Source organism: Eptesicus fuscus, chromosome 12, assembly GCF_027574615.1.
Source record: "Eptesicus fuscus isolate TK198812 chromosome 12, DD_ASM_mEF_20220401, whole genome shotgun sequence".
NCBI classification, from domain to species: domain Eukaryota; kingdom Metazoa; phylum Chordata; class Mammalia; order Chiroptera; family Vespertilionidae; genus Eptesicus; species Eptesicus fuscus.
This window is the reverse complement of record NC_072484.1, coordinates 2,713,621-2,729,052: the sequence shown is the minus strand read 5'-3', so window position 1 is coordinate 2,729,052 and position 15,432 is coordinate 2,713,621. Positions and strand designations below refer to the sequence as shown.

Sequence of the window (15,432 nt, the reverse complement as noted above, 5' to 3'; positions counted from 1 at the left end):
AGTAATTTTTAAAGACCTTATTGGCTTTATTCAATGATTCATGAATTGGGAAGCATCCCTTCTCGCAGATGGAAGGGAGCTCCGAGGAGCTGTGTGGAAGGAAAGACTTGTAGGCAGAAAGGGCGGGAACAAGGGAGTTACACTGCGCAGCTCCGTGGTTGGTGGTTGCCAGCTCACCCACAGGGGTCTATCAGGCAGATGACATGTCAGTGCTGACCAGGCGACTCCTGATTGGCTGGTTGAAGATGCCATTTCTGGGGGAGCGGGAACTGTAATTAAGTGTCAATTTAATGAAGTTGGGGCTTAGCAAGAGCAACTCCATTTTAGACTTGTTGTCTTGTTTTTAACCATGCTTTTAAAAAAACTGTTTTTGGTGGTTTGAAAACTTACCATATTAAAGGTTTTAAATCATTAGTGTGTATAGAAAATGGTAGATTATTATTGGATGTTGGTATTTTATTCTCCACGAGGTGGCGATTAAACCTGTTCAATAGCACTGAATGTGTTCTGTTAATACCTTCTAGTCAAAGGAAAAGTTTTTGATTGTAACCAAAATGAAACGCACGAGAAAAGGACTGTGTGACTTCAGCCCCAAAGCGTGTTCTTCATTTAGTGTCACTCTAAGAATTAAATGGTTGTTCAGTGCCAGCAGGTGCTGAACACCTCATACCACTGTTAAAAGTTAAACTGAGGGATATTAAAAAGTTTGAGTTTACTGGGGCAAAAATTGGTTCAAATCGGGCAGCACCAAACCCAAGTGGTTAGGAGGCCTCAGATAGGAGCTGGGGCTAGGATTTCATAGAGACGGGGAAAGTCCTCGGCTGGGGGCAGCTTCTGTGGCTGCCCTGTTGGGAAAGCCTGTTGGCTGCCTGTGACTGGCTGCCTGCGTTGGTGGGAGTTGCCTGGACTGCGTTCGTTCGGGGGTGCTTACTAGGCTGGCCAGGTATCGGAACCCCATCAGTCAGCGCCGCCTCCTCTGATTGCTTTAGCACCACAAAACTATGTGGCACAGAGCAATGCTCAGTGAAGTAACACACATCCTAAATCACCAGCTGCTAAGACTCCTCATAAAGCCCGTGCTTAAGAAATTAACTGTGATCACACTGGGAAGCACACATGGAATGTTAAAGGTGGGACAGTCATGAATAGAACTCTTCCCATTTGAGTGATACTCCAGAGGAAACGGAGGCCGCACAGGTACCTTCAGCCTCTCCAGCTCACAGTCTCCTGCTGCGCTGCTCGGACCATGAGCCCGGCTGCGGCGCGGCTCCGCCAGGGGAGGCAGCTCAGAACATGTGGGCCATGTTCACCTGCCACGCGGGCGCAGTGGCTGTTTTCAGGAAAAGGCACCTGCATAGCAGTAAATGCAAGAAACCCCCTACCTTTCTCCTTTTCTGAGGAGCGGATGAAAACTCTATATGAAAGGCTTCCCCTGTACCAGAAAGAAAGTAGCATCCTTATCATCAGGGCTGAGGCGCTGGGACAGGAGACTTCCACACAGATTTTATTTTAAAAGAATCCTTATCTTTCTCTCGCCTCACCACACGGCTTGTTTTTCCACAGCTGCCTCTGTTCCAACGTCATAAAAGCAACAAGTCTCCCCATTTCTCCAGGTGGAGCTTGGGCCACTTCCGGCTGCTCAGTGTCCCGGGTCTCTCCCAGGCGCACAGGATGCACACACGTGATTAATCCTGTTTGCTCTTCTGCTGCTCACCTGCCTTTTATGACAGGGGTGCGGTTCTCAGCCAAGAACCCACAGGTAGAGGGAAAATCACCTCCTCCCAAGGAAAGGGGTTTTCCATCCCTGCAGAATCTAAGTGCAATTTCACAGGGTCCTGGGGCTGAATGTCCAGAAACCTGCTTCTCTGGCACTTCAGCGTCTGCAAGTTTGGGCCCACTGCTTTGACAGCGTGTCACCCTCACCTGGCCCTGAACAGCCTCGCTTATCTGTGCTATTTTCTCCCGCCTGAGGCATCCGCTGGCTTGGGCTCCAGAACAGGGCACTCTGATAAACTGCTGCAGTGAGTGCTATTGAGTGGAGGGCTCTCATGTCCACCATTTTCTTAACATTCACACTTTTATTTTTAAAGACCAGGTGTGCACTGGCCTAGATGGTGGGTGTCAGGGCCTGGATGGTGGGTGTCAGGGGTTTGGATGGTGGGTGTCAGGGCCTGGATGGTGGGTGTCAGGTGCCAGGATGGTGGGGGTCAGGGGTTTGGATGGTGGGTGCCAGGGGTTTGGATGGTGGGTGTCAGGGGTTTGGATGGTGGGTGTCAGAGGTTTGGATGGTGGGTGTCAGGGGCCAGGATGGTGGGTGTCAGGGGTTTGGATGGTGGGTGTCAGGGGCCCGGATGGTAGGTGTCAGGGGCCCGGATGGTGGGTGCCAGGAGTTTGGATGATGGGTGCCAGGCGTTTGGATGGTGGGTGTCAGGGGTTTGGATGGTGGGTGCTAGGAGTTTGGATGGTGGGTGTCAGGGGTTTGGATGGTGGGTGCCAGGGGTTTGGATGGTGGGTGTCAGGGACCCAGATGGTGGATGTCAGGGGTTTGGATGGTGGGTGTCAGGGGTTTGGATGGTGGGTGTCAGGGGCCCGGATGGTGGATGTCAGGGGTTTGGATGGTGGGTGTCAGGGGCCTGGATGGTGGTGTCAGGGGCCTGGATGGTGGTGTCAGGGGCCCGGATGGTGGTGTCAGGGGCCCGGATGGTGGTGTCAGGGGGTCTGAACTCATGAGCGTTCTTCTCTGAGTCCTTCCGAGGGTTATCCAAGGAGATTGCTACAGCTCCAGGCATCGCTGCAGCCCTGGAAACTTCAGAGGTGCGCGTCCCTCGGCTAGTTCAGGAAAATGAAGTCTGTTCCTCATGCCTCAGCCATTTGGGCTGAACCAGGCTGCCGGCTCCACCACACGGGCTCTGCCTGTAGCCAGCCTTGCGGCACCAATGCCACCTGCTCTCCCTCTCGCCTCGCCGTTTCACACACAGTGGATAAGTGGTCCCCGCGCTGACCGAGGGGCTTAACCATAGGAGGCGGATGTTCTACCACCACAGGATGGCCTAGGTGTGGGAGGAGACACCGAAACAGCCTCAAATCTCTCTCTTTTCCTCCATATCTTCCCTCTCCTTCCTTAAATGAGCAGAAAACCATTCAGCTACATGAAAAACTGAAGAATGAGGTTGGTAATTCTATTATCAATATTATTAGCCTTACACCACACCTGCAAAAAGTGAACAGCACGCCAATCTGTCATATTTGGCAGCATTTGCCCCCTAATTGCTCACTTATAACAATTAGTTGAATTAATAGGGGCAAGAGATTAAAGTCTTGCCCCAGCTGGTGTGGCTCAATTGGTTGGGTGTTGCCCTTGCACTGAAGGGTTGCCAGTTACATTCTTGGTCAGCGCTTGCCTGGGATGAGGCTCAATCCCTGGTGGGGAGCATGCAGAAGGCAGCCCAGCGATGTTAATGTTCTGCTTTCACATCGATGTTTTGATATTTCTTTCTCTCTCTCCCTCTCCTTTCTCGCTCTAAAAATAAATTAAAAATATTTTTAAAAAGATTAAAATCTCTTATAGAACAATTTCTGGCCAACTCTTGGTTGCTGACTCAAAATACTAAGCCATAAGGAACCACACTATCTGATCAAACAGTGGGCCACTGAAGCATCAGATGAGGCAGAATGTCTGAGTCACTGAAAACAGGCCTGGAGATAAGAGGAATCGTTTTCTTGTCATGTGAGTCAATAGCCTTCAACTTTGACACGTCAGAGAGCGGGCACCACGATCAGCAGTGACTTGCATTCTTGTCGCTGGAGTCAGGTCCACTTTTCTCGTTTCCCCAACATCCTATCTAATAAAAGAGAAACATGCAAATTGACCATATCTCCACTATGAACACAAGCCATGACCACCAGCCAATCAGGAGCGAGTATGCAAATTAACTCAACCAAGATGGCGGCGGCCACAGAGCTGGAGTGAGCAGGAGGCTCGGGTTGCCCCCAGTGATGGAGGAAGCCAAGCTTCCTGCCCGCCCTGGCCTCTGCTCAAGGCTACAAAGTTTCAATTATAGAAGATAAACAAATCCCAGATACCTGCTTCCAGCCAGCCCTGGCCTCCGCTCAAGGAGGTGCTGAAAAAAACAAAGAAAAAAAGGAGGGGCTGGGAGCTTGGGTCGCCAGGGGGCAGTGGCCGGCGTGCAAACCACCACAGGCCCCTCGCCCAGGCCGCCCCACACCCCAAGGAAACCCCCACCTTGATCCAGGACACCCTTCAGGGCAAACCAGCCAGCCCCCACCCTTGCACCAGGCCTCTATCTATACTAATAAAAGGGTAATATTCTAATTAGACTGGGAGACCTTCCAGGAGACCTTCCGGATGTTCTTCTGGACAAAGCCATGGTGGCGGGGCTGAGGTAGAGGTGGTTAGAGGCCAAGAGAGGAAGGCAGTGATCAGGCTGGTGGGTGATCAGGCTGGTGGGGGGCGGGGCCATTGGGGGTAAGCAGACCAGCAGAGGGGCCAGTTGGGGGCAAGCAGGCCATCAGTGGGGGTCAGTTGGAGGTGATCAGGACAGCGGGGGGGGGGCAGTTTGGAGTGAGGAGGCCAGCAGGGGGGCAGTTGGGGGCAAGCAGGCCAGTGGGGAGGGAAGGTGGCAGGGGAGGCAGTTGGGGGCGAGCACACTGAAAGGGGGGCCAGTTGGGGGTGATCAGGCTAGTGGGAGGGCATTTGGGGGCAAGCAGGCTTGTGGCGGGGGCCAGTTGGGGGCGAGCAGGCCGGCAGGCAGAGTGGTTAGGGGCAATCATGTAGGCAGGCAGGCAGGTGAGTGGTTAGGAGCCAGCAGTCCCGGGTTGCGAGAGGGATGTCCAACTGCTGGTTTAGGTCCGATCCCTGTAAACCGGCAGTAGGACATCCTTTGAGGGGCCCCAGATTGGAGAGGGTGCAGGCCGGGCTGAGGAATTTCCCTCCTCTGTGCATGAATTTCATGCACTGGGCCACTAGTTTGTTATAAAACGTTTCAAACATGCAGAGGAGTTGAAAGAATTGCATGGTGGGTATCCACATGCTGGCTATCTCGGCCTGTCTGTCCGTCTGCCCACCCACCCACCTCTGGTCCCTCAGGGCCTCCCCTGGTGTGGCAGGGCCACTTGTGGCCCCACCTCCCTCCTCCAGCTGGCACAGCCCCCCCTGCCCCCCCCCCCCCGTTTCTCTTCCTTTGCTCATTTCTCACAATGACCCCTCACTCTTGTGGCTATGAAGTCTGGGGACCTGACTTCAGGGTTACAGACAGTCCTCGGGTTATGTCGGACTTGACGTACCTTGTTTCGTGGTTATGTCGCCATCTCCCACTTAAAGTATTTATAAAAAAAAATTCTGTCATTTTGACATTTGTACATATGTACTTTATGTTTTTTTTTAAAATTTATTTACCACAAGTAAAGGTCAGGCATTGTTATCTTTCTTTTAATTTTTTTTTACTGTATCACTTCATTACTGCTGTGTGTGTGCTCCATGTGAGTGACGTAGGTGCTTATGTAGGTGGGTTCCGACTTACAGCGAAAATCGCGTTAGTCGTGCTGTAGGAACGGATCTCCGAGGTAACCGAGGACCTGCTGTATTTGGGAGATGAGTTTTCAGTAGACATACATGGGAGGTCTCCACCCAGGGGAGGTCTGACCATGAGCCATTTAATTTTCCTAACTTGGGTTTCCACCAGGCACTCCCACCCTCTGCCCCATCGGCGGTTCCCAGGCCTTTCCTTCTGCCAGGGAAACCATCCTGGTTAAACTATCCTGTCAGCCCAATTTAAATCACTTCCCCCTTCCTCCCAGGCCGCTGTCCCTGGTCCTAGGTCAGGGTGAGAGGGCTCAGCCGCCCCTGCTGTGCCCTGCACCCCCACAGGGAGGGCGTGGCTGAGCCACCAGGACACCCCTGCTCCTTCCCTGGCTCCCTTCCTTGAGGGGCCACGAGGAAGGAAGGAGGGAAGGAAGGAAGGAAGGAAGGAAGGAAGGAAGGAAGGAAGGAAGGAAGGAAGGAAGGAAAGAAGGGAAGGAAGGGAAGATAGGGAGGGGAAAGCAAGGGGAGGGAAGATAGGGAAGGGGAAGGGAAGATAGGGGCGGGGAAGCCAAGGGGAGGAAAGGGAGAGGGGAGGAGAGGGTTGGGAGGGAAGGAAAGGAAGGGGAAGGGAAGAGAAGGAAGAAAGGAAGAAAAAGAAAGAAAGAAAGAAAGAAAGAAAGAAAGAAAGAGAGAGAGAGAGAGAGAGAGAGAGAGAGAGAGAGAGAAAGAAAGAAAGAAAGAAAGAAAGAAAGAAAGAAAGAAAGAAAGAAAGGAGAAAAGGAGGGGAGGGGAGGGGAGGGGAGAAGGAAAGGAAGGAAGGAAGGAAGGAAGGAAGGAAGGAAGGAAGGAAGGAAGGAAGGAAGGAGAAAGAAAAGAGAGGGAAGTCTTTGCCCCTGTAACAGGCCACTCTGAGGAGGCCACTGTGGCAATCACGTGGGACACAGGCGCCCAAATTTGGACCTGGACTTCCCGCCCCCGCAGGCCCCCCTCAGTCCCGCCCCCTCCCAGCACCCGTGCCCTCTGCCATCCCCCGCAGCGCCCCCAGAGGCCCCGCTAGCGCCCCCCGCCCCGCAGCGCCCCGCGCCCTCCCAGGCAGAGAAGGCGCAAGCCGCGATTTTCTCCTGGATGTTCTTCTTTGACGTGTAGGTGAGACCCACGAGAATGGTGTCTCCTCGCCAGGCCATCCTGTCATCTTCCCCGTCATCCTGCCTGGGGTCCCACCGCCCCCGCCCCCCCGCCACCCCCGCCTTCAGCCAGGCGGCAGGTCCGCAGCCTCGCTGCGCCCCGTTCTTACCGGGGCTTCCCTCGAGGTTCCCGTCCAGGCGCAGGGCTCTCCCCCATGGGGAGAGCTGCCACGTGTCCCCAGTGCGGGGGGGAGGGGGGACCAGCCCTTGCTGCCAGGAGGCAGCGCCCCCTGCCCTCCAGGCCCTGCCCCAGGTGGCGGTGGGAGCAGGGCGGCGGGACTCCGGGCTCCATGCAGGTTTGGGGCACAGGATCCTGCTGCCATATTTTGGGGAGTCCTGAGGAGTCTGGTGTGTTTCTTTTTAGGATGCCGTGACTTTAATGCTTCTTCATTCTAAGGCCCCTACCTTCCAGGAAACATGTTTCCCCCTGGAAAGATGGCAAATGAACCTGTTCCCGTTGTGTTGACTAACAACCGTGAAAAATAGTCAGCGAGTCCCTGCTGTTTGGGAGAACCTTGGTTAATTCAGGACAAAACTCACCCTTTCTCAGCCCGACACGTTTACCATCATAAAAAAACACAGAGAACTTGCGGTCGGCTGGGCACCCCTCGCCACCCAAGCCGGGAATGCGAGTCTGGACGGCTTCCTACCAGCAGCCGGCTCCACCATCAGCTCACCGAGCCGGGCGCCGCCACCTGGTGGCCGCAGTGCACTACTGCACCTCTGCGGACCGAACCGGAGGCAGCTTCACTGGAATCCCAGGTGCTCAGGATAGAAAGGGAACCTTGACCTCCTCCAGTTCACTCTCACCTGAGACGTGGGGCGGGGGAAGCCCAGAGTCACCAGCGGAGGGGGTCACAGCCTAACCGAGAAGGGATGCTTATGGGAAACTGCTTCCTGCTCAGTTATTTTTAGCTGTTTGAGGATGTTGAAAATTTGGTGGGGCTTTTTGTTTGTTATTTTTGTTGTTAATCCTCACCCGAGGATCTTTTTCCATTGATCTTTAGAGAGAGTGGAAAAGAGAGGGAGAGACAGAGAGAGAGAAACATCAATGTGAGAGGGACACATTGATTGGCTGCCTCCCGCACACGCCCGACCTGGGCTGGGAATCGAGCCTGCAACCCAGGTAATTGCCCTTGACCAGAATCAAACCCAGGGACCCTTCAGTCTGTGGGCCGACGCGCTAACCACTGAGAAAAACAGGTCAGGGCGATTTGGTGTGTTTTTTAAAATTATTATTTTTAAAATTTTTATTGATTTCAGAGAGGAAGGGAGAGAGAAAGAGAGATAGTAACATCAATGATATGAGAGAATCATTGATTGGCTGCCTCCTGCATGCCACACACTGGGGATTGAACCTGCAACCTGGGCATGTGCCCTGACTGAGAATTGAACCCTGACCTCCTGGTTCATAGATCGATGCTCAAGCACTGAGCCACACCGGCCGGTCTTGGTTGTTTTTAATATACCAATTTCCTTCCACTTCTAGCAAATGTAAAGTTGAATCCTTCCCTAGCATTCCCCAGTGCCCCCATCTCTGGAGTTAACACACAGTCTTGCTCAATATTATCATCCTCATCATCGTTCCAATCCGTGTTTGTATTCTCCCTCACCCCCGCTGCACACATTCAACATGGCTTAGCTTGCCTGATCTATACATTCTGAATCGGTGATTCTCAATTAAATTTTCTAATAAACTACCATGGAATAAAAATATCCACTTTAAAAATAAGCAGAAGGTCATAAATTCAGTAATTATTCATCTGTTTCTCTTTATGCATAGGGAATATTCACAGGCCTTAAAATAGCATTGGTTACTCTTTTCAGTAATAAGCTATTAATTAAGCATAGTGGCTTGGGTCGATTTCTGGGTTCTCTAATCTATTCCATTGATCTATATGTCTGTTCTTGTGCCAGTACCAGGCAGTTTTGAGAACAGTGGCTTTGTAATACAGCTCGATATCTGGTATTGTGATCCCTCCAACTTTGTTCTTCTTTCTCAGGATTGCTGCAGCTATTCAGGGTCTTTTTTTATTCCAGATGAATTTTTGGAAAGTTCATTCTAGGTCTGTGAAATATGCCGTTGGTATTTTAATGGTGAATGCATAGAATCTATAGATTGCTTTGGGTAGTATGGACATTTTGATGATGTTGATCCTACCAATCCATGAACACGGTATGTTCTTCCATCTGTTTATGTATTCCTCTATCTCTTTTTTTCAGTGTCCTGTAGTTTTCCGCATATTGGTCTTTTACCTCCTTAGTTAAGTTTATTCCTAGGTATCTTAATTTTTTTTTGGTGCGATGGTAAATGGGATTGCTTTTTTAGTCTCTCTTTCTGTAAGTTCATTATTCAATTAATATTCGACAAAGGAGGCATGAACATACAATGGAGTCAAGACAGTCTCTTCAATAAATGGTGTTGGGAAAATTGGACAGATACATGCAAAAAAAATGAAACTAGACCACCAACTTACACCATACACAAAAATAAACTCAAAATGGATAAAGGACTTAAACATAAGACGGGAAACCATAAAAATACTAGAGGAATCCACAGTCAGCAAAATCTCAGACACATGCTGAAGCAATTTCTTCACCAATACTGCTCCTAGGGCAATGAAAACTAAAGAGAAAATAAACAAATGGGACTACATCAAAATAAAAGCTTTTGCACAGCAAAAGAAACCATCAACAAAACAACAAGAAAGCCCACTGCATGGGTGAACATATTTGCCAATGTTATCACCGATAAGGGTTTAATCTCCAACATTTACAGGGAACTTATACAACTTAACAAAAGGAAGATAAACAACCCAATCAAAAAATGGGCAACGGACCTAAATAGATACTTTTTGAAAGAAGACAGAAGGAAGGCCAAGAGACAGCCGAAACCGGTTTGGCTCAGAGCATTGGCCTGCGGACTCAATGGTCCCAGGTTGATTCCAGTCAAGGCCATATACCTTGGTTGCAGGCACATCCCCAGTTGGGGGTGTGCAAGAGGCAGCTGAATGTTTCTCTCTCATCATGTTTCTAACTCTCTATCTGTAAAAAATCAATAAAATATATTTAAAAAAAAAAGAAGGAAGGCCAAGAGACACAGAAAACATGCTCAAAGTCACTTATCATCTTGGAGATGCAAATCAAAATGACAATTCGATACCATCTCACACCTGTCAGAATGGCTATCATCAAAAAATCAACAAACAACAAGTGCTGGTGAGGATTCGGAGAAAAAGGAACCCTCGTGCACTGCTGGTGGGAATGCAGACTGGTGCAGCCACTATGGAGAACAGTATGGAGTTTCCTCAAAAAACTAAAAATGGAACTCCCATTTGACCCAGTGATCCCACTTCTAGGAATATATCCCAAGAAACTAGAAACATCAATTAGAAAGGATATATGCACCCCTTAGCACAATTCACCATAGCTAAGATTTGGAAACAGCCTAAGTGCCCATCAACAGATGAGTGGATTAAAAAACTGTGGTACATCTACACAATGGAATACTACGCTGCTATAAAAAAGAAGTTCTTACCATTTGCAACAGCATGGATGGACCTGGAGAGCATTATGCTAAGTGAAATAAGCCAGTCAGAGGAAGATAAATATCACATGATCTCACTCATTTATGGAATATAACGAACAACATAAACTGATGAAGAAAAACAGATCCAGAGGCAGAGAAGCATAGATCAGACCGTCAAACCTCAGAGGAAAGGTAGGGGAGGATGGGGGTAAGGAGGAGAGATCAACCAAAGGACTTGTATGCATGCATATAAGCCTAACCAATGGACACAGACCCCAGCGGGGTGAGGGCATGCATGAGTGTGTGTGTGGGGGTAATGGGGGGGGGGAATAAGGACACATATGTAATACCTTAATCAACAAAGAAGTTTAAAAACATAATAAGCTATTGATTTGGACTAAGATAATAACCTATTCAAATTGCAGTGTTTGGCAGCACCTCAGAGGCAAGGATGTATAAGTAGGAGAATTTACTTCCTGCTTCACCTGCTAAAGAACTGTTTGCTATTTTAAATGAGGCAATGTGATAACAGGGAAATATGCTAAGATAATCAGGGTGAATGGATCTCAGATTTTGTTTCAAGCTTGGCCACTGCAAACTTAAATAGCAATGCAGTAGAATCCCCAACTCTCCTGTTTCCCAGAATTCCAATGCAAGATGCAAGAGCTCCGGCTGGTACAGAGGCCCTCCCACAGGGAGTCTCTTTCCCATCTCTCTTCCTCACTCTTTAATCTCAAACTCCGAAAGGCATATCCTTCTAAGCTTAAAAAAGATTTCGGTAGAAAATGCATGTAAACCCCAGAGCCCTGAGACATGGTTAGGATGAAGCTGCTTAGTGCTTCAGGAAAGAAAAATTCTCTCTCTCTCTCTCTCTCTCTCTCTCTCTCTCCTCTTGTCCTTTCTGTTTTTCTTCTCCTCTGAATAAAGTTATTCTTTCTTGAAGCTCTTTTCTAGTTCTTTTGTTACAAAGGAGAGGGGCCATAGGAATTAGTCTTTAAAATATCCTGCTACGGGAAAGAGGTCAATTGTGGGGCATTGGACTTGGAAACTTAACACCAACTAAGAAACAAAGCCCCACATTCCCTGAGATGCTGGTTTCAGTTTCTCTGACCAAGTCCTCATTCCCAGGCAGGTCCCATCGGTGTTGGCCTGTGGCCTGTGACTATGGCAATTTCATCTTCCACACCCTTCCTAGGAAGTCTGCTCGTTGCTTATGAGGTCAAGGCTCAGCCAGCCCCACCCTGATACAACAAGAGTGGCCAGGGACCAGGAGGGCAGGGCTGAGATGACTGAGATGAGAGAGTGGCTGGGACCAAGTGACCCAGTGACTGGGGAGAAGGCTCTGCTGGGAGGACCAGACCTGGCTGGGTGAGACCACAGCCCAGGAGCACTTGCTACCACCAGCAGGCTCAGTATCAGGCGTCTCGGCATCCCCTGCTGCCATGAGCTCCAGGGCCCCTGCCCCCCTGCTGCTCCTCAAGCTGCTGCTGTCGCTGCTGCTGCTACAGGTGAGCTGGCTGGGGCCCCAGGCACCTGCGATGATCTCCGTGCTGGGTCAGGGACCAGCCTGGGTGTGCGCTGGCGAGGCGGGCAGGAGCGGGCTGCAGAGATCTAGCCAGGCTCAGGTCACGATCTGTTTGAAGGATGGTGAGCCAGGCTAAGGGGACTCCATTCAAAACTGGGTTATACTGTACACACCACTTCATTTACATTTATATCAACACAAACGTTTCCAACGATGCTTCTGGTCACGCTTTACTGGAGACGGAGACAATCTCAACTGTGTAGGTTGTTAAAGAACAAAAGTCGAATGGGCACATTTTAAAGATCTTACTGGCTTCATGGAGCAATTGCTGGACCAGGCAGCACCCATCTTGTAGACAGGAGCTCCAGGAGCTGAGCGTAAGGAAGGACTGTTACAGGCCGAGGAGCAGCAGGGGACTTAGGCTGGCAAAGGGCTGACTGAGGCAAGGCAGCTTCCTCTAGGGGCCAGGGTTCCGTCAGGCAGCTGGCCTCAGGGTGCTGACCAGCGTGTAGGGTCCACTCCTGGGAGAGGGTTGTCAGTCAGTATTACAGGTATTACGGTTTGAGCCTTCATTTGGTGATGTAGGACTGAGCACAAGTGACTCCATTTTGGGCCTGTTGTCTCTTGTTTGAGTGTAACAATTTGAGCAAACCAAGGGGAGTGGAGGTCAATCCCCTCCCCACCGCCATTACTACTGCTCAAATGAACATAAATACAAATGGTGGAATACAAATGGTGGAATGAACTCGGCAAGCACGGCTGTTCTGTTTGTACCTAGTGGGTGGGTTAGCACTGCACAGGCCTGCCGAGGGTGACTTGCTCACTCTGCTTTCTGTAGAGGGAGGAAGAGTTACGAGGCTACTGCTGCTGAGTTCTCCCTTAAAAACCGACGGAGGGCGGGCAGCCACGCAGTCACCAGGGGCAAAGATTGTGGGGCTGGACTGGGTTGCTCCCTGTCCTTCCCTGGCTTATCCAGGTCAGGCTGCAGAACTGGATTAATTACTTGACCTTGGTCCTCACCTTGGCCTAGATTAGACTATTCCAGGGATCCGTAAAACTCCCAATGCCAGCCCCATTATGAGCTGATATGGGGTCTGGCCCAGGCATCAGGGAGGGTTTGAATGTAACCCTGTTCAGCCTCATCTTCTTCCCCTTGAAAAGGAAGATGTTATCAGAATTTGCCTGACCTGAGGTTGCGGGAGGGAACGAGGAAATGCACAGAAGGGCCAGCCCAGTGCTGGCTCGGCCGCCGAGCCTGTATGTCTCCATCTCTGTTTTCCTAGCCACCGGGCACGGCTGGCGATGTTGATTCTGTATCCACGCTGCAACTGCTTATTGGATACTCGCTCTGGAAGCACTGAGATGTAACCATAAACAAAACGGGAGAACCCCCTCTCTGGCACTCACCCTCCAGGGGAACTGGACTTGAAAGGGCTCCCTTGTTTGGCACAAGCTGCCGTTGTGGCGTTGGGAGAGTTCTCTTGGTCGCTTTTTGCCACCGCGAGTTGTGAGTGCTCTTGCCGAAACAGAGCTCTGTCACCATTGCTTTCCACTGCCCCCTCTGATCTCCAAATCTGGAACTGGGACCCACTCTGCAGAGAGCTGCCGTGTTCCCTGGAAGCCCCATTTTTCCAGGAAGCCCCACAGCCTGGTCCTGTGGCTCCGGCAGGAAGCGAGGGCCGCAGCTGTGGCTCTCCGTCAGGTCTGCGTTGCACTCAGGACGCTCCTGAGAACAAAACCGAGGGCTTCTGCCTGTGCGGCCAGTACTCACCGGAGAATTGTAAACACACTTCTCAGTTTATTAAAAAAAAAAAAAAAGGTAAACTGATTGCAAGTCAATATAAATCACATATTTTATGAAAAACAACCCCATTTTTAAACATTCCATTTGGTTTGAGGAGTGGCACTGTTTCATATTTTCGCAAAGCTCTTGAGTGTCCGGCTTAGGAGCAGATGACGGGGCTCTCCTGATTTTGCGTTTGGCCTCGGGAAACGTGGCTGGGGGAGAGCACGTGAAGAAATCCTGGCTCACTCAGATATGTACCTACAAAGGGAGGAATGTTTACTAGCCTTGAACTTGACAAGTTTTGTGTGTTTTTTTTCTTTTTTTTTTTTTAATTGATCTTTAGAGAGAGAAAAACAGAGAAAGAGAGAGGGAGAGAAACATTGATGAGAGAGAAACATCCATCAGCTGCCGCCTGCACACCTGCAACCCAACCCCGGGCACATGCCCTGACCATGATTCAAACTGTGACCTCTAGGTGCACAGGATGATGCCCAACGCACTGAGCCGCACGGGCCAGCAGCAGTGGTTTCTTTACCCTTGCTTGCAATGTGGACATGAACGCATCTGAATGCACTGACTGTGACAGGGACACCAGTGGCCTCTTAGCTCTGGATGACTGCCCTGGCAGGGTTTTGGAACATGATGTGTCCATCGCTAGGAAACTCTTGGTTACTGAATCAGGCAGTTCTTCCAAAGGTGGACATATTACATTCCACAAGGTTAAAAACTCACTCGTTGCCCTGGCCAGGTAGCTCAGTTGCTTAGAGTGTCATCCTGATATGCCAGGTGTTGGGTTCAGTCCCTGGTCAGGGCACATACAAGATGCAACCAGTGAATGAATAAATAAGTGGAACAACAAAGCGATGTTTCTCTCTCTCTCCCTGCCTCTCTCTGCCTCAAATCAATTAAAAATCACATTTATTAATGTCTTAATGGATATATCAGAAAAACTGCTAAGTATCAGGCAAGCTGTCAAGTTCATAGTAGCAGACACATGTTTTCCAAAATCCTATTTTTTTCCTTGGAAGCTTACTTTTTATTATTAGCAACGTGACACTGCCCGTTGTTATTCTTTAGTGACGGGCTCAGTCTGCTCCCTGCCTACCAGACACCCACCTGAACAGCCACAGCCTCTCATTCTGTCAAGTAAGCTGCTGTTCCACAGACACAGTGGCCTCGTCAGCCACACTAACCATCACCCTGCTTCCCCCCCAACACAGCCTATGCTCACGGGCAGAGTCCTGCTTTGTGCAAACTTCTCATCTGCCATGGGGTGCTTATAAGACGTCCACTCCAGAGCTGCAATGCAATAAATTATCATTTCCCAGCTCAGTTGTTTCTCTAGGGATTTCAATAATTCCGTGAATGCACCAATGGCTTTATTCTTCGACACTGGAATTCTTTTCTATCGCTCTGTCTCTTTCCTGAAGAGTTCACGACAGCTAGCAGAGTCTGGGCCTTTGCCTTCCCTGGGGCTGCGGCTCCGCGGTTTCCACAGATGCGCCCTGGTGCCCTCAGTGCCAACATCATGCGGTACAGTTCACAAGCACCCAGTAGCGTCTGAGTGGTTGGCCTGAGGACTCTGAGAAGAGCCGGTGGGTGATCCTTTGGAAACGGCTGCTCCAGAGGATGTGGATGTTTGTTGCCAAGGCTGTGTTTTGGTAATAACAACAACTGGAAATAACCTAAATGTCCAGGAGAACAGATAAATGACTCTCCCATGTTCATTAGGGAACTGCTATACAGCAGTGAAAATGGGTGATCTGGAACTAGAGGTGTCAGCACACACATGCAGACATACACATACACACAGGCACACACAGGCACACACATACAGGCACACACATGATTATACACACACACACA

At 50.1% G+C, this 15,432-nt stretch overlaps 1 protein-coding gene across 1 annotated transcript in view; it reads left to right on the top strand.

The window, feature by feature from the left end:
* The first annotated feature begins 11,665 nt into the window (after positions 1-11,665).
* CDH26 (cadherin 26) overlaps positions 11,666-15,432 on the top strand; it is a 50,578-nt gene continuing 46,811 nt past the window's right edge. The window contains exon 1 of the mRNA XM_054724236.1: positions 11,666-11,763. Within this exon, the coding sequence (XP_054580211.1) occupies positions 11,698-11,763 (66 nt within the window). The 5' untranslated portion in view covers positions 11,666-11,697. The remainder of the gene's footprint in view (positions 11,764-15,432) is intronic.